The 24600-nt window shown below is 46.4% G+C and overlaps 1 protein-coding gene across 2 annotated transcripts in view; it reads left to right on the top strand.

Annotated features, from left to right (window-relative positions):
• The window catches only part of STK32C (serine/threonine kinase 32C), a 96144-nt gene that overhangs the window by 43286 nt on the left and 28258 nt on the right, over positions 1–24600 (top strand). Inside the window, exon 2 of one of the 2 annotated variants that reach the window (XM_030031081.2) lies at positions 7587–7642. The exons of the other annotated variant lie outside the window; for it this stretch is intronic. Coding sequence (XP_029886941.1) covers positions 7587–7642 — 56 coding nt within the window. The remainder of the gene's footprint in view (positions 1–7586; positions 7643–24600) is intronic. 2 annotated transcript variants of the gene reach the window in all.

Here is a 24600-nt window from a genome sequence, read left to right on the forward strand (position 1 = left end):
GTCAGGCTGGCCCAGGAGCCTGTGCTGGTGTGGAGACGGGGAGTGCTGGGGAGATGGCGGAGGATACCCTGCTGCTCATATCTGGAGGGGCAGTGCTCGGATCATCACAGCCTCATGGATTTAATGTCATATTTAGCACTCAATTATATACTGTTCCTGAAGAGTTTGGTATCAGCTTTACTCTTCCTCTACCCAAGGTTGCTTTTTTCCCCATTTTTTTTTCTATCGATAGTTGAAAATACTAATAGAGTATATAAAAATTGGAAAACTCTTGGCTTGCCTTCACTATATAATCAGCAAAGCTAATCTAGACTATCAGTAATGCTCAAATACCTACCAGACCTGTCAGCTCTCTGCTTCTAGGGCCAGGCAGCGAGGCGTCCCTCAGAGAGGTCCTTCCTCACTCTTTCTCACAGGAGGAACATTTCGCCTGGCAGGCGGGAGAGGCACTGGGGTTGCTGCTGTGAGGGCAGAGACTTATTTTCTCTGCCACATCAGCCTTTCCTTGCGGGGTCCTCCTGCGTCAAAACCTGCACCTCAGCCTTAGCTTCTGAAATGCCTGTCTGCCCCAGGAAACAGGTCTCGGGTTTGTTACAGCAACACATCCAAGGAACTGGGATAAAAACAGTGTGTTCCTGTCATTCCTGGTAGGGCTTTAATTAGCAGTCCTTTCAGCCCAGATAAGATGATACTGTGATCAAACGGCTTCAGCTCTGCTCTACTTCAGACTCGGTGCACTGAGGAGTTTGATTATTTGCCAGGGAGATTTTATTCCAGTTGCATATAAAGTTTTCCATTGCAAATTTAACGTGATGGTTCTGCCCCCGAAAGCGTGCAGTTGCTGTTCACGGGAACAGATGAACCTGCGTCTGCAGTGGAGTACGGCTGCTTGTGTTCCGCACAGCGGCTCCCCGAGCTTCTCTGCGGGCAGAGCCTCCCGGTGCAGGACGGTTTGCTTTCAGTGGATGTCTCTGCGCCTGCCAGCGCGGCACCTGCCTCCTCCGGTCATCCGAGCGGCCGTACGGAGGGAACACGGTGGTCCGTGAGCTTCGGCCTCGGCGGAGCTGCATGGCCTCCTCCCGCAGAGACCCCGCGCGGGGCTGTTGGCGCCCACCCCCAGCCTTGCCGGTGTTCGGTGGCCGAGGTTCCCAGGCCCGGGAGCCGTGAGCTGCTCTCTCTGCCACGGGCTGATGAACCACGTGCCTTGGCTTTGCTGCCAAGTTATGAAACCTTCACCGCAGCCGGCAGCCTCCCCGCGCTGCCGAGCAGATCTCTTGGGAGCGCGGCGGGAAGGCCTCAGGGGCTGGGGAGCAGGGACCGCGCTGGGGACCAGCAAACCCCCGGGGACGAGGGAGCCGGCCGCTGCCAGCCCAGAGCCTCCCGCTCCCACTCTGCCCCGCGCGGGCACGGCTCCACGGGCGGCGAGCCCCGGGTCTCTGCCTGAACCGTTTACGTGGGTAGTGGGGTGAATCCCTATGTAACGTTTGCTTTTTCAATACCACCACTCCGTAATTTGCTTGGAAGCGGATTAGCAAGCAGTACCACCATAAAATGGACCATTTACCAGAGAGTTTTGCCGACAGGCCGTACCCTTCTAGAAATACTATCCGGACATGTGGGAGCACGGAGAAACAAAACCGTCTTCGGTATTGGCCTCAGGGCATCAGTTACTCGTTTTGGGTGCTCCGGGGAGCTCTGGTGAGCATTATGTGCCGGCTGCCCTCCCTCCTGCAGCCAGCCTCTGAAAACACGTCTCACCCTGGAGCTAAGGGAGGCTAATTGCTGTGAAAGCTGTGCAGCGTATATAAACAGCCTTATTTGCCCATCAGCCTGTGTATGTAAAGCACATGCTTGTCTCCTGTGCTTTTGGCTAAGACCACCGTGAACTCATTTAGTGCTCACTAACCTGCACCAATGGAGAGCTCAGCTGGGTGGTTAATGAATAACCCGTTTGCCTCCCTGGGTTGTTATTGCAAAGTAACATAGTTTTTTCTAACAGAAATAGCATTTGTAAAGCATACAGAACACAAGGGACAAGGTGCTGTGCTTTTCTCCGCAATCTCTAGTCACTCCTGAGCTTGTTGATGGAGAAGCAGATAGATGTAATACGCTTGCACTCATTTGGAAGGGTTCCTGGCCAATGCAAGCAGTATTTTTGCACTAATTAGGAATGGTTTCTGGCCAATGCAAACATTTTTGTACCCAATACCAATAACCCCGTCTTCCTAAAATGAGTTTGCAGTTGCTTTGCATGGTACATTTGATTCCTTATGGAGTAGCAGAGATTCATTTTTAATTATACAATAACTCACTGTTTTTACACAACTTCAGAGTTACTTCCTAATAGCATGTTTGAATCCTTAGTTTCTAAAGGGGTTCATTTATAGCACTGGGCTTGTATTATACCTTTAATTTCTTTCATTATCTACCAGCATTCCCTGAATTCCTGGGTAGTTAATGCTCACTTGAGTTTCCTGTCAGTCATATTATACTGTATTTCCATTTTTCTCACCCATGTAATCTTCTCAGTCGATATGAATAGGCAAAACAGATCAGCCTGAGATGTTGGAGACCGAGTGTATTTGCTCATGCTTTTTCCAGTGATAGGAGGGAAAGCAGTGGTTTCGTGTGCCGCATGGAGCCTTCCAGTTAGAGAAAAATGGATGCCTTGTATTCAAGGGTTTCAGGTTTGGGGAGGACTGCTGATACCGTTCCCCATTGCCCTTTGCTCCCTGTCTCCATCAAATACCTCTGCTTTCTCCCACAAGTCACTTTACCTCATCTCTAATCAAAAATCTCACTTTTGATCTCCCCAGTCTTCCCGATCTTCCCAATTCACTCAGGCTGATCCTCCAGTTTGAAAGCTTTTCATACCTCCCAGTCCTCCCAGTCCCTCTGGTTGTCCTGGCTCTCTCTCTCCCCTGCTGTTTTTAGCAGGCTTACCACTTCTTTGGAAGTTTTCTGAGGTTTCCCTTTACAGTGATGCCTATGCTTCGCTTACAGGCTCTCTGCAGTACTTCCCTGGGCTGCCCGATCCCCTTGCTCAGGCCCTCCCCATCACTCTACAAGCTGCTCCTAATCCCGACATCTGTTAACCCTGCTGTGGTTCCTTTTTGTCGTCCTCTGACTTTCACGACCGTTTTCCCCCGTTGCAGCAGCCCTGTGCCCCATGTCCCCCGCAGGCTGTCCCCCTCCCGGCACAGCCTGGCTGGCTGCCCTCTCTGTCCATCCACTGCCTCGTGGTTTGCAGAATCAGCCTTTCCTTTCTGGCTGGAGTCAATGTGTGTGATGACTTTTAAGTCTAAGCTGTAACTCTTTTTTCTGTGAGATGAAACTCTTGGCATTTTGTGGCAGCAAACTTGTGGTTACTGTGGCCACATATTAATGTTTCTACATCAATTACCGTGGTGCTTTCTTCCAAAGCTAGACTGCAGTAATATAATAGGTAGACAAATGCTATTAATTATGCCAACATATAGAAGTACAGTGATAGAAAGAGAAAGTTGATCATGTCGTACTAGCCCTACAAATTTGCTGTTACAAGATTAAAAAAATAATTTCTTAGGTCTTTAGTGGTGTAGACAGTCATTCTTGGAGTTAAAACTTCCCTGGTTTTATTGATGAAGCTGGAAAACATGCAGATAAATAGTGAAAGGTTGACTCGATCCTGAAAACATGATTTTTAATTTTCTGTTTTCCCCAGATTTGAGGATATTGGATGCCAGGTTCGCTAACTGCATCCACTGTTTTCCTACTATTGGACATTAATACCAGCTCCTGATGTTGAACCCTCACTGGCTGTCCCCTGTGTATGGTAATATGGTAAATCACCATATAAAATTATGGTAATTTTATCTTGCCATACTTCTAAATATCTTGTAAATGAATGCAGAATAAAGAGCAAAAATAATGGAAACAGTCATAATTTTAAGATAGTAAAGGCAAAAGCCTCATTTTTTTTCATCTTACATTGAGGTATACTCATCCTTCTGTATAAAAAATTTTTGCAGAGAAACATATTCTTCATTCTCTTTATTTCATTGGAAAATAGAAGCTGTGCAACCAGTCTGCTTTATCACACAGTACATTTTGTGACTACAATGAAATCTTAATTATAGAGATGTCAGTGCAGCACCTGGCACTCTCTTGTGAAGTGGGCTGGACTGGGCTGCGTGAGGTTTGGTGAGGTCCAACGGGCGCGTGAAACCCTGCCATCCTGCTTTTCATGCGTTACTGGAGATGGAGAACAAAAACACGCCGAACTAAGCAAATCCAGGTCACGGTATTTATCTGTATTTGTGATTCATGGTTTGTCACTTGATGCCAGGGCGAGTCAGGAAGAGGCATGTCTCTTTCGTGGCAAATACCAACATCTTACGTCCAGCAGTTCCACTTACCCGCGAAGGTGCTATATTGATAACAAGCTGTTAGAGGAGTCAATAGGAATAATTAGCATAGTTTTTTCACAAGGAGCTAACAAAATACCCATTGGGCCATTTCAACACAACAGATGGCATTGGGTTGCGGCGCGACCAACAAGTCAGGGTCCTTGTGCCGTGGTGCCGTGCTCCCTTGCGTTCATACACTGCAGACGGTTTTCAGGTCCCTCTTCCCCTTTCGCGGGTTCCTCTGGTCCAACCTCAAGCCAGAACCATTTTGGTACTTACAGATTGTGACTGTCAAAACTGTGCCGTGCTGAAGTCACAGTAGTGGGGGAGTATGGTCCTGTGAATAGGCAACAGCTGTCATCTCCTGCTCGCTGGGAGCGTGTGTCATGAAATCCTCCACTGGCGTCTATGACTCAGGCTCGTACCAGTCACCCCCAAAATAATCAGCTCTTCTAGTTGTGGGTGAAAGACAGCTTTCTCTTGTCAGCTCACAGAAAGTGGAATCTCTGGAGCAAACGTAATTGTTCCAGGCAGGTTCAGGATTTCTATTTTAGGGATAATCACATATTCTGTAGTGATATGTTGTCATTTTTAGAAATCCAGTGTGTTGTGCACAAAAAGCAACATGCTGCTACTATGATTTTCTTCCTCAAATGTTGAGATTTGCTTTTTCTTTAACTGGATTTCTTACTAATTCCTGAAGAAAATAATGAAACTGACAAAACCAGTCAGTGCCTGTTCATCTACCATCATCTGAACTTCTGATCAGCAGGACTGTGTATTTAATCTATTGAGTGACATCTTTGCCGATAGGTTCAAGGGGCTGGTGAATATTCATATCTAGATTTGTTTCTTGACTGCTGACTAGAGCATGCTTTCTGGATCAGTTGTAGTCATGGATACATGGAAATGGCACTTTTGGGTTTGTTTTCTCAGCAGCAATGCTTTTTTACACACTATTCCAAACATTATAATAAAGAATTGTCAAAAACTGCCCTCCTGGAGTGATCTCAGATCATGAGCACTTGCACATGGTTTAATTACCAAGAAAATGCTGTGCTTTAAAGGTGCTCACTGTAGCTTTTTGAGTATTACTTAGTGACAGAAGTTCAATTAATGGATTTGCTTGCACGTGAAAAAAATCAGATGTTGCCCCAAATGCTTCAGCATTGTATGTGCTAATGTTTGGATTTCAGAAAGAATATTTATGAACAAGATGTAGCTCCGGTTACACATTGCTCACTATAGTCTCTCTAATAGAGGTGGTAGGAAAAATGCTGCCTGTGGCAGCAGATTGCTCCTTCCAGTGCTGGGTTTTGTCAGCTGGGAGGGAGCAGGCAACAGGTTTGCAGCTCCTGCAGTGTCTCGGACGAACCGGCCGCTGGCTCCAGGCATTACCCGTGTCCTTGCCAATGTCTCATGGCTTCTCAGCCCAAGACCCATCAAGTCTTGCTGAAAGAAAGCTGTTCACCCATGGAGAAGGGGAGCGATAAGGAGATGACACACCACTCGTGTAACTGAGGTGCGGGAGGCTGTCAGAAGGACGGAGCAGCACTGTTTTTCCCACGTGGTCTTTCATGGAGTCTCCTTGCGCATCCTGGGGTAGGAGACAGTGCATCTGCCCTTCATTGTCGCTTATGGAGTGGACTGGGAGTGCGGGGAGGTACATGGTAGGAGCTGGCCCAGACTCTGTTTTCAATTTCATATGGCAAATTTTTCCGAGTTCTCCTGCAGAAAATGTCCCACAAAAGCAACAACAACAATATTTTGGATATAAGCCTAGCACAAAAGGGTAATAGGAACTCCATGGGCATGCGTGGGCTTTTGATTCATCCTCAGAGATGACAGATGTGCATTTATTTAAGATCTGGGAGTGGGACTTGGAATATTTATAGTGAATTCTTTGCTCCCACTCTTCCTGTGTGATTTTGATCTCCGCTGTCAGTCAAACACAGGTTCAGTGCTCTTTGCTGACCATCCTGTGCGTCATTCACACTGCAAATCCCCAAGCCCATGCCAAGTGTTGCTCTTTGTCCAACCTTTGAGCTTTCTGGGGAGGAAATGCTGAGGGTCCCCTTGCATGGCCAGGGTCTCATGGTAGAAAAGTCAAGGGCTGACGGGTGGAACTGAGCAGGGTGCAGCTCAGTCCACCAGCGAGCTCCTGCTACACGTCTGCACACTTTGAGAGCGCACTGGGCTTAGAATAGGATAGCATAGTTCAGTTGGAAGGGACCTGCAGTGATCATCTAGTCCAACTGCCTGATCACTTTAGAGCTGACCAAAAGTTAAAGCATGTGCTTCTGCAGCAGCCAGCACTGTTGTGCAGAGTGTGTGCACACCACGGGCCTCCTTTGCAGCCGTGCAGCTTACTGAGCTGTGAGGACATTAAGGAACTGAGGTATAAAGACACAATTTGTAAAATGTGTCCTTTACATTGGCTTTTGTGACTCTATTTATTTGTTTGTGAGGCACTCCAACTATATGGCAATGGGGATTATCTGATTATTGGTATAAATAGACCTATCTTTTTTATTTATTTAAGACTAATATCAGATTAGATCATAGCAATAGTTTAGTAAAAATAATTTTGTTTGCAGTGGCTGCTGATCAAGGCAGTAGATGAAGTGTTATAGCTGCACTGTCCTTTCTTGTCATTACTCCTCACCGTGCCTCTGGAAAAAATAACAGATCTGGTACAAATGGGTTTGCGCATGAAGAGAGTGGAAGTCAGTCCCTGTCCTCTAGATGTTGTCCTTTGGAAAGCACAAATACCAGACCACCTGGCTGTTGAATGTGCACAGGCAGCACAGAGCCAGGTGCGTGGAGAGCAGCAGCCGCCCGTGGCATGGGGCGTGCGGCTCGCCAGTGTTCTCCACTCTGCCACGCTCTGAATTTGCTTGCATGCTACGGTGTCTCTGTGAGACTCCTCCTGTATTGACACAGGTCAAAGCTGTATTTTAGCTCGGGCTAAACCGCGTATTTAGTTACTTAATTCAGCCTGTTTGCTAGCTACTTCAAGCAGGTAAAATGACACTGTTGAAAGAAAAACAACAGCTGTCCTGCATCTTCCCCAGGAGGCAGTGACTTTTAATAAAAGCTTGACCAAAACTCTTTAGTTGTCTCCTCGTCTTCTTTTTAAATGTAAGATCCTTGCGAGAAAGCATTTATAAATTTAAATTCTTTTTTTTTACCTTGTAGTGAACTTTGACCACTTCCAGATTCTCCGGGCGATTGGGAAGGGAAGCTTTGGCAAGGTAGGCTTGAACGCTTGGTCTTGAGTTTGCTTGTATGTTTTATCAGGTGCCTGCTGTTATGTACTTATGGTTTATTGAAAAAGTAACGGTGCTGAAATAGGCTATTTTTATTGTTGGATGATGGCTGCTAAGTAAGCACAGGAAAAATGTGTTCAGGAAAATACCTTGTTGCCATTTGGTACTGCTTTAATTCTTGGCATCTTGGTGAAACAGGTGTATTTTAAACTACCAGCACAATTGTGACCATTTCATGGCAAATATTCATTATTTTTTCTGTTTCCTAAGAGGGTTTATAGTTTGTGAGGAGAGACAGTAAGTCAGGAAGGTGTTGGAAGTTGTTACGGGTGATTGACTGAGCTGGCACAATGTGGTCAAGAGGGTTCTATGAAGCCCTGGGCTGTTTTCCCACTCAGATATGAGTTATGCTGAAGAGGTTTTGTTGTTTATTTCTAACAAGTTTTTTTTGCCAAGCATGTAGGAGAAGGTGGGAGGTGATGATCAAAAAGCTGGATAGCTCTGGAAATCAGTTACTGGTTGATTTCCTAGGGTTTTTTTCATTTTTCATTCCCTTTTTCACTGACTCTCACTCAGTCCCTGTGTAGATAACCATTTGCTGCTTCTGTCATGGCATTTTACACCATTTGTTTGCACTGCAAGTACAAAATTTGGTGTGTATGTGTGCCTGCACATGCTTATGTCCTTGCACACACACCATACTTCATCACATTGGTACTGTTCTGTCGTCATTTTGTCACCTGCGTTTTACTGTGCCCCAACAGTAGTTGTGCCTGTCTGTTTAGCCAAGACATCTGCACCTGATGGACAGGACCTGTAGGAGCGATAACCCTGGTGATGACTCATGAAAACTGCTGAATTTGGTTGTCATAATCTTCTCACGTGACAGTTATGTAGTGTGGGGCTTTGTGCCAGGACTGGGTGTTCGGGTGGGGCAGGGAAATGGGCCTTTGAAATTGTCCCAAATGTGCAATATTGAACTTGGGAAATAGCACAGACTAGTTCAGAGGTCAGCACAAGTGCCTCCGTGTCTCCACACACTGCTAAAATAAACTGAAGACAAGCTGAGCTATCAGAGGAAAGCCATATCCTCTCTTGTTTCTTTCTGGTCTGGTCATCTTGGCTGGTTTCTGTCCATCTTGCTTTGATTGGCAGCTCCATGGGGGTAAAAAAAATCTGAATCTTGCCCAGCAGGTGAACTGTACTGTCCTTTACTTTTTCACTCTGCCCATTACAGCCCTAACGAGGCAGTATCAGACTGGGTGATGGCCATGTGAGCAGCCTGACCTGCTGCATTTGATGATGGGAAAGTTCGTTCAGATGCTTGGAAGCTTCGCAAAAGCAGAAATTTCTCAGGAGATCTGAGAATGGTTTGGCCAGAAGAGCCTAAATTTTTACCTGTTAGTGAAAATCTCTTTTTAAATCCTTAAAATGTATGAAGCTTCAGTCTTGAGAACCAGTAGCAGGACAAAATCCAACTGCAGTCTCAAACAGGTGGAGTCCAGCTCTTCTTACAGTCAAGAGAATGGACACTATTAGTCATAGGGCTGTCATTAGCACTGCTTGCTAACAAACATGTTTCGTCACAGCCTCAGTTAACTGACGAACACCGAGGTATCTCTTACACTGTTCTGGCGTGCTCGGGGCACAAGCTACCCACGTGAATTCCCGCCTGGCTTTGTTGTAAGTCTACATGGGATCAGGGCTAATGAAAATGTAATGCGGAGTAGTGTGCAAGTCACAGAGAGGGTGCATTTAAATAGTAACCCATATTTGCAGCCATGTCTCTTGAGCAAGAAGAGGCAAAAGCTGGCAGCAGAGCTATGTCAGATTTCTGAGGTTATATTAGAGGATAGAGAATGATTAAATACAAGCTCAGGTCCTTCCTTAGGGTAGTGCTGTAAAGATAAGGCAAACAGCAGAGGAAACTCTCCCCAGACACTCCTGGCGAGAACAGGAACCCTCAGGGTCTTGTGACTTCCACTCATCAAAGACCAAAACATAACTCAAAATCTTACTAAAAAAATAGTGGCTAACATTTTCTTCGAGCTCATCTGAGAAGACTCATACTTGCAAATGTAAACTTTCCAGAGAAAAGAGGTTTTATTCTGTTGAGCAGCAGCAGCAATTAGCAGCACTTGGTGCTGGAAAATTAATTCTGCTCAGAGCATGAAAAGGAGAAAAAAATATTCTTGTCCCAGGGCAGGACCTTTTTGGTTTTGAAGAGAACTGCTCCTCATGGCTGCTTCCTTTTCTGTTTATGTTAAAGAAAGGTTAAGTCTAGCACGTAGCAGTCTATCAGGCATCAGAATTGTATATACACTTTCAACAAAATGCTGAAATGATTCATCTGTCATCTTTCTGGATAATTATGTCAATATGCTAAATTTCCTTTGATGCTGAGAAAAGCTTTTTACATTTACAAAGTTATCTACAACTCGCATTTAATTACAGAAAATGTAGAACGACCTACCTGAAAACTGTTACTTGAAATTTATGAGTAATTTAGTTGCTTTGGTTGATTTAAACACTATCTGCCCACATTCAGGAAGGTATTCAGGAGCCAGTGTCCTGTCCATCTCAAAATGGGGGTGTAGACCCTCAGTGTGCGATGAGTGACCTGTGAAATCTGTGATGCCATGCGATCTTGTAGTGACGTGACCTAGGAGGCAGCAACCTGCTGGATAGCTTTGGGCAAGGTGTTGCTTTCCACTCTTGTTTTGTGCACCTCTCAGGACAGACCGTGTGGTCCTCAGTACAGGAACCATACCAAATGAAGGAAAAAGGAACTCGGAAATTGCTTTTGAAGAGACTGGAGAGCCCCTGAGCTCTGGCTATACGCTGTGGCATATCTGCAAAAACTGTCCAGTTTTTTTTTTCCTAGAGATGGGTTTTATCATCTTTAAGATACTATTAATCAAATGAAGGTCATGCTCAATTCCATGTTTACATAAATTAGCAGATGTCTAATATTTTCCATACATATTAGAGGTAATATTATTTGATTTTCAGTATTTTAATAGGAGCATTACGTTTCTCCTGTAGTACAGACTCCTTTCTCAAGCAGCAGCAGCAGTTACTCAGATTTTAGCTGGTCTGTTGCCATTACCCAAGGAGCAGTAGCTAGCAGAGGGTTTCCAGAATGTCACGCAATTTGTGACCCCCTGTTTTAATGGGAAATGCGCTCTGAGTTTCATGCTGATTCATGAGAGACATGATGAGACCTGGAAATCTCAGAAGGTGTGTTGGTTGCATTGCAGGTATCCTGACATCTCCCTTCTTAAAAATTGACCTCTCCTGGCTTACGTCTTTGTCCATTTGAAGCGGGAGGCAGCCGAGGGAGCGTTCGCTCCTGTATTCCTCCCCCCACCCGGGCTTCCCTCTCCATTCTCCCTTGAATCAGCTGCTGCTGCCTTTTCCAAGGCATAAAGGATAGGGTTATGGGAATTCATTATTTCCACTCTACTGCTGTGAAGAAATAAAAACATATCTGAAGTTCTTCAGCACGGATTTATGTCTTTGTCTGCTGGTGGAAATAGGGGATTAAACCCGGGGCTGGGGGCTGGAGTGAGCAGCAGCGTGAAATGAAATTTTCCACAGAGAACAAACGTGTCTTGGGGTGGTTGGGCCCATATGCAGGCAATCCGCAGGGGCCCGGCGGGCGTTGCTGTCATTTTTCTTCTTTTTTTATTTTCTTTGTTTTGAGTGATCTGTGAAGTTTTAACGGGACCTGTGAAGGTTTGGGGGAACCCGTCTGGTAGTAAAGAGGTTTTTACAGCTGGCAGGCTGCACAGTGAGGGCCTGGAGAACAGGGACCCCAGGCAACCCCCCCGGCCGACGGGCGCTCGCGGCGCGGGCGGCCGGCGATCGGGACGGACCCACGGCGAGGGACGGCCGTCCTCGGCGCGGCGGCTGCGGGCGGGGGTGTCCGCCTTCCCGGCTGGCCGCCGCCTTGGGCCCGGGCGGCCCTCCCGCTGCAGGAGGGTGCTGGGGAGGCCCTGCTCCCGGAGGGTGGCTTCTCGCTGACCCTTGCAAAGAACGCCCGATTGCAACGTGGTTTGCTTTGCTGAAGTACTTTAACTTCGTGATTTTGTTGCTTTAATAATTCACACAGCCTGAAGCTGGGTATGGAAAAGCTTTAATCCATTTTCTAAAGGTCACAAATGCCCACCCAGTAGATACACCGTAAATAAAATTCCCTTGAAGTCTATTCTCAACTGAATTCCTCTTTGATATCAACACAAGCTTGATCCTTTGTCTTTCTTTCCAGCTTTATAAATGTTGGATTTTTCCCCCAAAAGAAAGGCTAGAAACGTAATCCTTTGATATTAAAATACCACAGATATTTTTTGCCCTCGTTTTTTTCCTTTGCTGTACTGGAGCTCGCGTGAGGCCGAGGGTTTGTCAGAGCTGCAGGCAGGGTCTCAAGACACATGTCCCTGCCGGACATCGGCCCCGTCACTCATTCGCACGCTGGCAACAGCCCCGGCCGTGGCGTTGGAGGGTGGCGGGAGGACCTGCCGTGTTGTCAGGGGGCTCCGGAGGTGAAAATGGGTTTGCTTTTTAAAAGGGCAGCGTGGTTAGCTGAGAGGGGACAGCCAGGCGAGGGGTGTCCGCGAGTCCCGCGGTGCCAACAGCCTCTGATGTTTGACCACCCAGCCCTGCAGCAGGGAAGGGCCTTGCTGCACCAGCGCTGTTCAGGCACCGTCCTGCTTGGCCCCCGAAGCTCCACAGGGTGTCGTGTGGGATGTAGGAGGTCCTCCAGGCAGGAGGTACGCGATTGCAGGAGTGGTGATGTGAAGGACGTGTTTCACCATAGCGTCTGGCACAGGAGTGGCTCCCCGGGCTGGGGGGGGCCACGTCTGCCCAAATCCCTTGTCTGGCAGTGACCACGAGTGGGTGCATGAGAAAGCGTGGAGCACATGGAGGGTGATCCTCCCCCTGATACAACCTCCTAGGTAGTATTTAGTGATTTTTTTTCTTTCTTGGATGTTGCCAAGCTGTAAGCATGTCATTCGTAAAAGCCACGGGAGAGAGAATGGCAAAGAATGAAAAGCCGAAGTTGACGATGTGGTCGAACACTACCTTACTGTCCAGATCTCAGGTTTTGGGGACAGTAGCAGTAAAATTACAGAGAAGAAAATGCTGCCGAATGATGTCGAGTGACGGAGTGATCAGTAACTTCAGCTGGAAGGAGGCCTGGGACATGATGCTGTGTGCCCCCGCCAGGGACCTGTTTGGGGTTTCTGAAGGATCAGACTTCATAAGACAGTGATTTATAGTAAAAGCTGCCCACTTTTATTATTATTATATACCCAGTGCCTTATTAACATTTGCATTAGAAACTGCCTGGGGTTTATTTCAGCCCCCGTCGTTCCCTGTGGATGAGTCATGCCGGCGTGGGACAGGAGGTGGGACGGGCGGTGGGACCGACGCTGGCGCAAGCAGCCGGGAGGCTGTGGACAAGGAAGCAGCGTAAGAGAGCGGAGGGTGGAAGCACCCTCCTCCACCCCAAACCCCACCGATGGCCCCTGGGCCACCCCTGCAGGTTTCCACGTGCAGGTGGGGTCTTGCCCCAGAGCAGAGCGGCGTGGTGGGGCCGCATCGCCTGCCCTGGGGCTGCGCGGCTGCTGCATCCCCCTTCTCGGGCAGGGAGGGGTGCAGTCCGCTGCAGAGGGGCACGCACGAGTGGCAGCTCCCGGGAGCTGGCTGTTGAGCGGGATGGCTTCCCTTTGTGTGCCAGGCTCACCCCTCACTCATACAGTTTCTCTTTGTATGGCTCAGACGGCCTCTGTCCCTCCGGAGTCCTGAAACCTGCTGGTTCCTAGTCATCAGGAGGCTCGGAGGAAAATGGAACGCTGCTTGCAAATCGTGGCATTTGAATGTGATGCTTTTTCTCAAACAGGTGCTAACCCTGAGCTTGCTGTAGTCTGTCCACTGATTCATTGCGTCTTGTGTCAGGGGAAGTCTCCTGTGTATTTTGCTGAAGCCTTTTCATGGGGTAAGGACAGCTTTTGTGGTGCAGTATGGGACACCCTCTCGAGTCACAAACACACGTCCCTGCTCACACAGCTCCTTACTCTTACGCTTCCCTTCCTGGGCCATGGAGGACAGGCAGAGCACACTGGTCGTGCTAGCTGCACATTGGGAGCTGAGAAATACACTGCAGGTCTTATGCACAACCAAGAATAAAATTTGTGCATGAGCCAATCTCTCTCCTTTACCCACTACAAAACAACACAGAAGATGTTTTCATTTGGTTTGCTCCCCCACACTTTGTAGACATGCTCCACCTCATGCTTGCAGAGCTGTTGGGAGAAGTTTTGTCATTTTCTCTTGTCAAGTCATCTTTTGCTATCAAAGTGCACCAACACCAGAGGATGTAGTGCCTTGTTGCCAGAACAAAGCTTGTCTCTAACTCATGCGTAGCAGCGAAGCCTGATTTGGTGTGATGAATTAATGAGTATTCCCTGGTGTCTATTAATAACGGTTTAATTAATGATGGAGCCTTTCCCTCCTTCTGGATCTCTGTCTTTTGTGTTGTCTGACTGGTTTTCACAAAGCTGAGAAGAACTTTTACATCTTTGAGGCGTCCATCCATCTGTAAAATCTGGCTGAAACTGGCCAACAGTCCTAGAAGTTGGTAGGGGTGAGTGTGAAAAAAATAATCCTGTAACCTCATTTTCTTAGGAAAGCAGACACGCATGTTTAATTCATGAAGCCGTCAGCAAGTCCGGCAGACTGGATCCCTCCTGGCGTGAGCCTGCATTATAATGCAGCGGAGCTCCTCTTCGGGAATACCAAGAGCCCTGGGCTGCCAGGAGGAGCGGGTCCGGGTGTGACACCTCGTCGTCGTCCCCCTCGTGTCCCCGCTGGGGCTGGCGCCGCCGGCAGCGGGGCAGGCGGTGCGCGGACGTGGCGCTCGCGGCAGGTTGCTGCTGCCGCAGGGAGCGCCGGTCCCGACTTCCCCATAGGATGCGCCGATTCAAAATGTCACCGCGCTAGCGGTGACGCCTCGGGATGTGCCAGCACTATTTCCGTGTCGTATGTTGGTGGAGTGATAAACTGTCACTAGCAATTGTAGTGGTGGTAGGTGATGGAAGAGGGAAGAACAAAGGGTGCTGAATGGCCCCATCCCCTGTTTCCTCATTCTTGCCTCACTCTTATTCTTTAATGTCATTGGCCCCAGGGATGGATGTCACTAGTGCCTGCCTGTGGTATCCACTTCCAAGCTGTTGTTTGTTTTTTTTTTTTCCTGTGTTTTTTCCTTCCCCTACTGCCTCTGAATTGTACAAAATGAAGAAAAAAGGACACATGACATATAAAATGTTTTTAAGTTTTATATAATTTTATGTAAATGGTTTTTTAATTTTTAAAAAGGCTAGCATGAAATGAAAAGGAAAAAGGATGTCTGTGTTTGCAAGTGCAGCATTAAACCCGACCTCTGTAGACTAAAAGTTGGCAGCCAGGCAGCCCTGCTGAGGCACGGTGTGGCAATGGCCGGCTGGGTTTCGCGGGCCCGGTGGACGTGGCCTTGCACCGCTGGCCACGTGCACCCCTCTGCCCGCCATGGCCTGCTCCGAGCCAGCGTCGTCCCTCTCCAAAAAAGTGTGTAGCTCATGCACCCATGTGGCGAGAGCCTCCCCGCAGCAACAAACACCGCTCCCTGGCACAAACCAGCCTACTTGGTTGGGATGTAGTTAATTGAGTCTGTAAGGCACAGGGGGGTGGGAAGGTGGCAGAGCTGAGCCCGGGGCAGCCCTGCGGTGCGGCAGGGCAGGTGTACGGACCCGCAGCGCGCACGCCTGCCTGAGCACAGCGAGATAAACCACCCTCATTTCCGTGGCAGCAGGGTTATACGATCTCTGGTGCCGGAGCCGGCTGGAGGGCCCTGCGGTGACGTCCCAGCTCCACGCACTGCTCTGGCTGGGGCTGCAGAGGTGCAAACAGGCGCAGCTAGCGAGGGGAGGCTGCAGCCGCCGCAGGTTCTGCCGGCTGCGTGGCTGAGCCGTGCCTGCTGGCAGCCGTGATCGGCACCTTTGTAGACTTAAGAGTTGCCTTGTGCCAGAGGAGGTGTGTTTCACTCGTAATCGCGTTGCCATTTGAAGAATCTGCTTGTCACTTGCTCTATTCTGCAAAGCAAGGATCTGTGGATAAGGTAGTTTCTGAAAATAGTAAAGGAGACGAAGAAGCTGCTGCTTCTGAGGCAGCCCAGCCTTCCTCAGACCCTCTACCCTTTCTCAGGGCTTTCTCAGCCCTGAAGTCACCCTGTGATAGGCGTATATACTGCTTGCCTACTGCAGTTTGCAAAAAGGTCGTTAGTGGGAGGAAGCTGGGACAGCAAATCCATATTACATCTTCCACATGACATGTTTGTGTAAAGACTATGAAGTTCTTGTTTGCTATAAAGAGTAATATGATGCAGTGCCGTTACAGCGTAGGCAAAAGAAACAACTCCCAAGAGGCTACAGCTCAGTCCTGTAAGCTGGAGGCACGAAGCCAAGCTTTCTTAGGGGCATTTCCTCTTTCCTCTACAAAATCCCCTATCAGAGTCCCACAGTTGTCTCCAGCCACCCCAAACGAGAGTGGCAGTGAAGTTCCTATGGACGGGAATGTCCAGCATGTTCTCATGAGCCTTCTTAAAAACAAGGTGGTTTTCCAATTACTTGTGACTATTGCAAATGTATGTTTAGTTATTGTTGTTACTAACCCAAGCTAGCTCTCTGACAATTTAGGACCACAGGCTGGACCCTCTAGGACATATCTCTGCCATATTCTTTGCCTGGTTTTCTTTTACCTCATTATCTCTGCCTGGACTTGGTTGGACCTTTAGCTCTAGTTTGTGGTTTCCTTCTGCCAGACAAAACCTGTGCTGTGTGTCCTGGGTCTGAAGGTAGCACTGCTTTTGTTTTTCATTCCCTGCTATCACTGCTGTTTCACTCTTTGTACAACGAGTTGTAAATATCAGAGGAGGCATTGCAAGGGGTGCTGCTTGAGAAGCCTTGGAGGCTGACAAACCCTCTGTTAGTGCTCGGAGCGCTTGGATGGAGAAGCAGGTGGTGCCTGTGGCAGACGATCGATAGACACACAGTGGCTGGCTTTGCGGGGTGTGCGTTCTCAGCATCGCTGCAAGGGCTCCTCTTAGTCTGGAAGCAGAAGCAACGTCCTGAGGTGAACCACAAGACTGCTTCTGCCCATTGATGCAATGAAAGCTTGCTGTGGCTTGTGTCAGCAGAAATTTTTTCTCACATATATTACCGTGTATGCATCAAGGCTAAAGAGCTGTTTCCTACTCAAATTCTTCCTAGTTCTTACGTGTGAGTTTTTTCAATATTAAATTCTAACAACAAAATCTGCACACACCGCCACTACCACCCTCCAACCCCCTGCCTATCCCACAAATGCAATCTCATTTCTAGGTCTTTGATTAAGGACGCCTTTTTATGGATTAACATATGCTCTCTGTTGAGTGGCAGATGTCTCTGAATCAAACACTGGCACTTGTGTTCAGAAGGGCCAACCTAATTATGGGGTAAGGAGAAGGTCTTTGAGGGGAGAAGGAGATGTTGCAGCATGGGAGAGCTCCAGATTCTGCAGGAGTCTCACAGACTCTCGCAAGGAAAACAGTGGGAGTAGGAGAGGGCAGAGCTGGGTGAGGTGGCATGGCTACGAAGAAACCCGACCTAAATGCGTTACTGAATTTCATAAACGATCATCCATCTGTGAAAACAAAGAGCAGAATATTTTGGCACTTGATGGGATTAATAATTGGAAATCGGATTATTGTTCTTCTAGCATTACCCTTAAGAGAAACTCCAGTTCAGCTGTGCTCTGCTGTAAGCTACGCAAGAGGCTGTGCCTTGTCTTTGGCAGCGGTGGTGTCTTTACCTGCCCCCTGTGCCTGCCGTGCCAGCAACACCAGACTGCTGGTCTAACATGGCCGACATAAAAAAAGTCTTATTTGTAAAGAAAAAAATAATGTGCCCTGCTTTGCTAATGTTAATTGTAAATTTCTCAGTGGCTTAAATACGACCAGCATTTGGATCTTTTTTTTTGTGCTGACAAGCCATCATACAACACACCCCCACAAGCTAGTCAATTGAACCGAGAGCATGGAATGTTTCAGCATCAGGTGCAGGATTTGGCAACAATAAAATTGAAGCTACATTGGACATCAGTCATCTACAGGTCCTTAGAAGCTGCAGCTTATGAGTTTGGGATGTTCTGTTAATGCTCATGGTTGGACAATCCAATTACAAATCACTTAACCTCATAAATGATAAGGAACAATGTCCTCTGTTCTTATGAAATTACGAATATATCAGCATGATACAGCAAATATTCCCTAAGCGCTTTTATAATAGTTTATTAAAGTAAATATTGTCTGGGTTTGCCCAGAGCATTATGGGGTGTACCTGTTTTGTTACTGTAGGCAGCACCATAATTCAATGATGTTTGCAGGAGACTTTCTCCTTTTCTTCACATGATGTATTTCTTCTTGTGGGTTGGATCAGCATTTAAAGAAGTCTGAAGTTCATGACTTCCTATTAAAGTGTCCGTGCACTGCTTAAAAACAAAACCTGAATCTCATGGTAATTGTACAGACACAAATCCATAAAGCTGTACTGGGTACAGTTCTGTTCTGGTTTTTCTGTGCTGCATACAGGAGCTGCCCACAAGCCAGTAAAAGGCAATTGAGGTTTTCTGTGTCTCAGCAAGGAAGAAAAAATGGAACGTGAGAAATACAAACAGAAACTGATGCAAGTGGTGTACAATTAACAATAGAAACTATTGTTGTAATGATAGATTTGACATACTTCAGAGACTCGCTGCCTGTGTCGTGCACCAGAAGGCAGCTGCAGCACCTAGGCTAGACCTGCCATGGGTCAGAAACTTCTCATCAGCCAGAATTCCTAGGAAGAGTCTTTCCCATTGATGAGCACATGATGTGCTTTTATTCCTCCCAATTTTCCTGCCTGCCTTTCTCCTTTGAAATTGCCTCATTTCCAGTCTTCTAAGAATTAGGTAGTGGTTGCCCTGTTCCCCAGGTGAACCATGTTGATGGATTCTGGAGACAGGCAAAAAGAGGATGTGGAAAAAGTTGTTGTGGAATAGACCTTTAGAGGTGGATCGGAAAGGTTGTGTGGAGGGTTGGGTATTTCATGTGACAAGGTCAGGGAGACCATGAGAGTGCATTTCTTGTTACTTTTGCTTGGGATGGCGTCTCCTCCCTCCCATGACCGTCATATTGCCCAGCGTCTGGCTGCCCTGAGTGGCACACCAACCAGCTGAGTCTGCAGAGATCTCTGTGTTGGTTTTATGTACCATTTCTATTTCATTTCTATTTATGTACCATTTCTATTTTGCATGGGTTCAGAGTTTGGTGACCCTCTGCATCAGCCTCTGAGCACCTTTTCCTGTGTTCCTGTGCACCTTGGCCTTTGATCCCTGTCCCCACGCTGGCGAGCACATCCCAAGTGGTAACTCAGTAGTGATGCAGTCAAGAGATGCTGCTTTACTGTTGTGGAACTGAATCTGAAAAGTAAAACAGGATTTTGATTTGTTACCCTGACCTATGGAACTGGGTTCTACTGGGAGAGCAATGATAGGTAGGTAGGTGGGTAGATACATGCATATGTACATGTCTACACACCTACACAAACACACAGAGCTTATGATGGATATTAGGTGCTGCCTTCCTTTTTGGATCATTGGCCCCAAAGGGAGGAAGCACCAACGTTATAGATTTGAACTACATACTATTTCTTAAACTGTGTAATGACCCAGGTACCCCTGTATGCATATCTGTCCTTCAAAAGTGGCAGGACATGTTGCTGACATAAGATGTCCTTTTGCAAAAGGTCTGTGGTTTTCCAGGCCCCAAAAGGGCCAATGATCCAAAAACGGAAGGCAGCACCTAATATCCCATCATAAGCTCTGTGTGTTTGTGTAGGTGTGTATACATACATATACATATGCATGTATCTACCTACCTACCTATCATTGCTCTCCCAGTAGAACCCAGTTCCATAGGTCAGGGTAACAAATCAAAATCCTGTTTTACTTTTCAGTATATATTATTTATAACTTTTATTCCCTGGGAAGCAAATGAGCCTTACAGTCTCACCACCTAATTGTATTGTAAAAGCTATACAATTTGCCTTATGAATCTAGCCAGGTTAGCCTCAGTCATGGTTATTTATGGTGTTGCTTAAAATCATTGTGTCTGACCATATTCCTTACAAAATCTAGGGATCCTGGAGTCATTTGGTGTAAATACAGGTAAAAGTGTTTCTGATACACCTTTCCTTTTTATGCTGACGTCTGAGCCTGCTACCAAGTCCTTTAGTCGGCGCGGTGCTGCTGTTTGTTCAGCTGGACAGTATGTGAACGCCATGACATTTGAGGCCCATGTGCTGTGGTCAGAAAATGGCCAGAATTGTTGAAGTACAACACATTGGATATTTTCATGAGTATTTTCATTCTCTGACTGACTCAAAAAAGCTTTGTGAAAAATTGACCTACATTGTATAGAATACCTACTTCATTAGGAAACATTTAAGGAAACCAACAATGCATATTTGTTGCACAAAGGGTGACGTTTTGCCAGTAACAAGTGGCGAAGAGCTGCTGCTCTCTCCAGTTTCTCAGAAGCTTGATATTTGTCTGGCTGCTCTCTGACAATTAATTAATTCAGTGCAGATGTTTGTACAGACACAGAAAACCTCGCTCCGTTGCAGCGGATGAGCTGGCTGAGTCCCTCGCACGGAGTACCCAGCATACACGAGTGCAGGGCTCAGCCAAGCGTGTGAACATGCCTTGTTTCAGAGCGGAGCTGGGCATGTCCTGCCCAGCGTCCTGGAGACCCTGCTGCTCTTTAGAAGCAGAAAAACTTCTCCTAACATGTCCAAGCACACTATCAGAAGTTGTGCACTGGGACTTCTCTGTTCTCATTTCATTCTCTGCCCAAGATTTATGGATTTGGGGTGGAAGAGACAAAAATGACCAATTCTCATGTCTCAGCTGTATTCTGTTCTGTCATTAGGTACCTGCTCTTTTTTTGTCTCTATTGCTGTATCTTTCTGCTAAATACTGCTTTCGGTATTGGGGAGACAGGGAAGCGAAGAACGGGCAGAGGGAAAGGTCAAGCTGCTCAGCCTGTCACAAGCAAAGAGCTTCTGAGAAAATGGCTATGAAATAAAGGACAAGTTTTGTGAGCAGTATAGGTAATAGGATGCAATTTTCGGGGGATTTGAGTCCCTGAATGGCGCTTTCCTCTGTCTGTCTGTTTGTCCATTAATAACACTGTTGGCCAACCCTAGGGTGCAATATGACCGCTCTGTGGTGGTGCAGGTGCTGTCAGGGCAGTGAGGGGCTGTCAGATACAACCTAGCAAGGGTCACCTGCTGAAAGGTTCTAGACATTTATATATATAACGTGGATAGCAAAAATACTAGCTCTTTCAAAAGTCTCATAAAATGGAAAGATCAGGAATGTGAACACCGATGAATTCTAAATTCAGTGCTTTCCATTTTCATACAAACTGGAGATTTTGTTCTCTGAAATAAAACTTCAACTACAGTCTCGCTTTGACAATTGCAAATATGCTTTTCTAATGTTTTATACTTTTTTTATTCTTATTGACGCATCACGGTTGTGATAAACTGTATTTTTTCTGTATGATCAGGAATTCTGCCTCCCTCAGGAAAACACTCTGGACTGTAAACACATGAGATTTTTTTAAAGAAAGAAAAGAAAGAAAAGTAACAGTATTTATTAAAGAGAAGTCTTTTGTGTCTCTGCTTTTCACTCTCACCTCCTGTTTAGTTACTATTTATGTACAAAATCCATCAAGAATCCTTCTGTTAATGTTCCCTCACAGAGTTGCAGTAAGATTGTTGTGCTATATTATTACTTTTGATCTAAAAATTCTTTTTAAAAGTAAGTGCCAAAAATTCCTTTAAATAAAGGGCAATGCAGTATAAAATATATATCTGTTCATATTCAGCAAATGGTGCAGTTAAACCAAACCATACTGAAGACTAAATAACAACCAACCCATTCTTCACAGCTGCCATTTTGACAAGTGCCATTTAGCAAGGATGTAGGAGCTTTGTTTGGCCACCGCTCATCTTGTTATGAAATAGTGCACTACGTGTGCTCGTTGCAGAGGTCCGTGCGTCGTGCTGCATCCTCAGGCTCTCAGCTCTGCTCTGCTCTGCCTTATTTCTCAGCAGGGAAATACATTCAAATGCAAACTTAAAGGAGAACATTTGCATAACATGAGAAAACTAGATTTTAGCCCCCTGCTATTATCTTTTTGCTTATCAGAGAGAATAAGATATGCAGGGTTGTTCCTGGGCAGAGTACTCCAACTGGAGACCTTTCTCGGCAGCAGCTTGTCTTCTGGGCTATGCCTCCAGGATTGAGGCAGAATTTAAGCCGTGGTCAAGCAGTGCTGCTCAGCAGCAGCGATGAGCTCAGGTATTGACTTGCCCCTTCCTGATGCCCTGTGCCATTAATCCAGTGAGCACAGTTTGCTATGAAATCGATCTGCTTGCCATTGGTCATGCAGGGCTGGATTGGGTAGCTGCTGGCTCCTCTGGGCGGCCAGGCTGAAGTCACAGCGATGAGTCAGCTCAGTAAGTGCTGTCTGATGTTCATGGAGACACACATGATGATGGCCCACTTGAGAGGTGGTGAATAACTCAGCAGCATTAATGAGTGGAAGCATAAAAGCTCCATAGATGCCTAATAGGAGAGCCGCAGTAGGAAGATCCTCTTCTCTGCTGTTGAATGCTTGAAGCATCTTTCTTCATTTTGGTAATATGATATAACTAAGGACTGTTTGGTAGGTTTGATAGAAAGACTTGCAAAGCAATGCTGTGGCTCCTTGGGAACAGGGTGGAGGCAGCCCCTTGTCTGCTGGTGACCCATCTGCTCAGGCTCAGCCGGTGGGGTGGCCGCAGTGATGGGGGAAGGAGACCAGCCAGGAGGAGCGGAGGGTTTGTCCATGTCCAGGCTGGTGAACATCCCCTGTGCCCCCCATCTGGAAGGGACCTCCACCTCTCCAGCATCGACAGCTGTCTCTTCAGGACACACGGCTCTCTCCAGCCAGCCGTAGCAGAAATCGATCATTAGAAGAATTGCAAGAGATTCCTCATGGAGAAGGGACTTGGTATATTTTGTATATTGAGTTCCTGCATATGTGGAGGTCAACGCTGGAGTTGGAGGAGACATCTCCTTGAGGAGCTGCCGTAACATTCACTTTCTTGCTTTTTCTAAAGGAAGGGTCAACAATGGTCACAATGAAATTCATCAGTAGTTAATAGAGTTGTCCTAGGCATGCTAAATTGGTCTTAACCACAAATTATCATTAATCCTGTCCCTTCCAAGATGATATTTTCTCACTGACGCTTTTGCTATTTGTATAGTGTGATAGTTCCTTAGTATCGTCTCTGTTGGTGCCCCTCCAAATGCTTTGTGTTGATAGTGTAGGACAAAGGGAAAATAAAGCTGTATTTGGTCAGGTCCTGCAAGGTCTAGGTTTGAACTGCCCCTTTTCCCGAGGGAAAGATACTAGGGATTTTATTGCAATATTGAAAAGCAAATGTGAACAGATGGGACTATAATCTGGCCAAACTTCCATCCAGCCAAGTTACTGACTTTAAACCTGGAGAGTGGTGCAGCAGTTGATGGAGAAATTAATGCTGTGTGCAACATGCACAGTATGTGTACAGAGGTATTTGCTGTCAAGTAACAATTGTTTATAGTTATTTTGATTTCTGACTGCCAGCTGGCAGACCTGACAGCTGATATTAAAGTTTGGGAGGTTTTCTTAGCTGTTTTTACTGAACTGAAGTGAGCTTTGCTCACCTTTATGCTGGGAGTCACTTCACAATTTGCTGGCATCTTAGGCACTGGTGTCTGCGGTGTGATAGCTCTTAACCTTTCTTTGGAAAACCTTGGGCCTGGTGCTGAAAAAGTCTTTCAGTACAGAGGACCTTCACTAGACGAAATGCCTACCAGGGCAGATCCTGTTGTAGCAATTTGGTGGTAAACACATCAGCACAATGAAGCAATCTTCTGCCAATGAAAAATTAAGCATTTGGCTGCAAGTGGCATTAATTCCTCCTGAAGGTTTTGCACTGTGAAACACAAGTATCCCCTTCTTTCTTAGTTGAAAAGCTATTCCTATATTTATTTACTTCAGCGCAGAATGGAAACTTTAGTGCCTGGGAGGCACGTTGCGGCAGCAGTACAAACGAAGACGTTAGGCCACATTGCTCTCAATGCCATCGCCTGGCAGCGCCGTTTCAAGATGAGTGATGAGGTTTTTCGAAATAGCACAGTGAGTGTTCTTGCCTTGGGATCAGGAAAAGCTTCAACATTAATTTACGTTCAGAGATTAAATAAAGCCCTCCATTTTTCATTGGAAATAATTAGATTTCTCTGTGTTCCCAAGTTTTATCAAATATGTAACTAAAAAAATCATTTTGTCTGCCTCTTTGACCAGCATATGAAACATCACAGAATGTAATCATGGCCGTAATGAAAGATGACTCCAAATACAAGACTTAACTCAAAATGTATGTCAGCCATAGGAAGATGTACTTTCCACATTTTATTCAGAAAATACTTGTTAACTGTAGTTATATACAGGGGTCCAGATCCTCATGTAAATCCATGGAGTGCTGCTGAGATGGAGTAAATGATGGATCCAGGTTTGGATCCATCCAAAAGGCAGAAAGAAGATGGGTCATGGTGTCTTCAGGTATTTCTGCAGGTTGGTCTGATTTTTTACCTTTCTTCTTTAAATAATATTAAAGCCAGAAAAGCCTAGCAGAGATATGAATGTGTGATTAAAGCTACACAAAAAATTAGATGCCTAACAGCCTTTCCGTAGGAAGCATGACAGCTCCAGAACACATCTCCCTGTTTTT

This window comes from Aquila chrysaetos, chromosome 11 (assembly GCF_900496995.4).
Source record: "Aquila chrysaetos chrysaetos chromosome 11, bAquChr1.4, whole genome shotgun sequence".
Taxonomy (NCBI): domain Eukaryota; kingdom Metazoa; phylum Chordata; class Aves; order Accipitriformes; family Accipitridae; genus Aquila; species Aquila chrysaetos.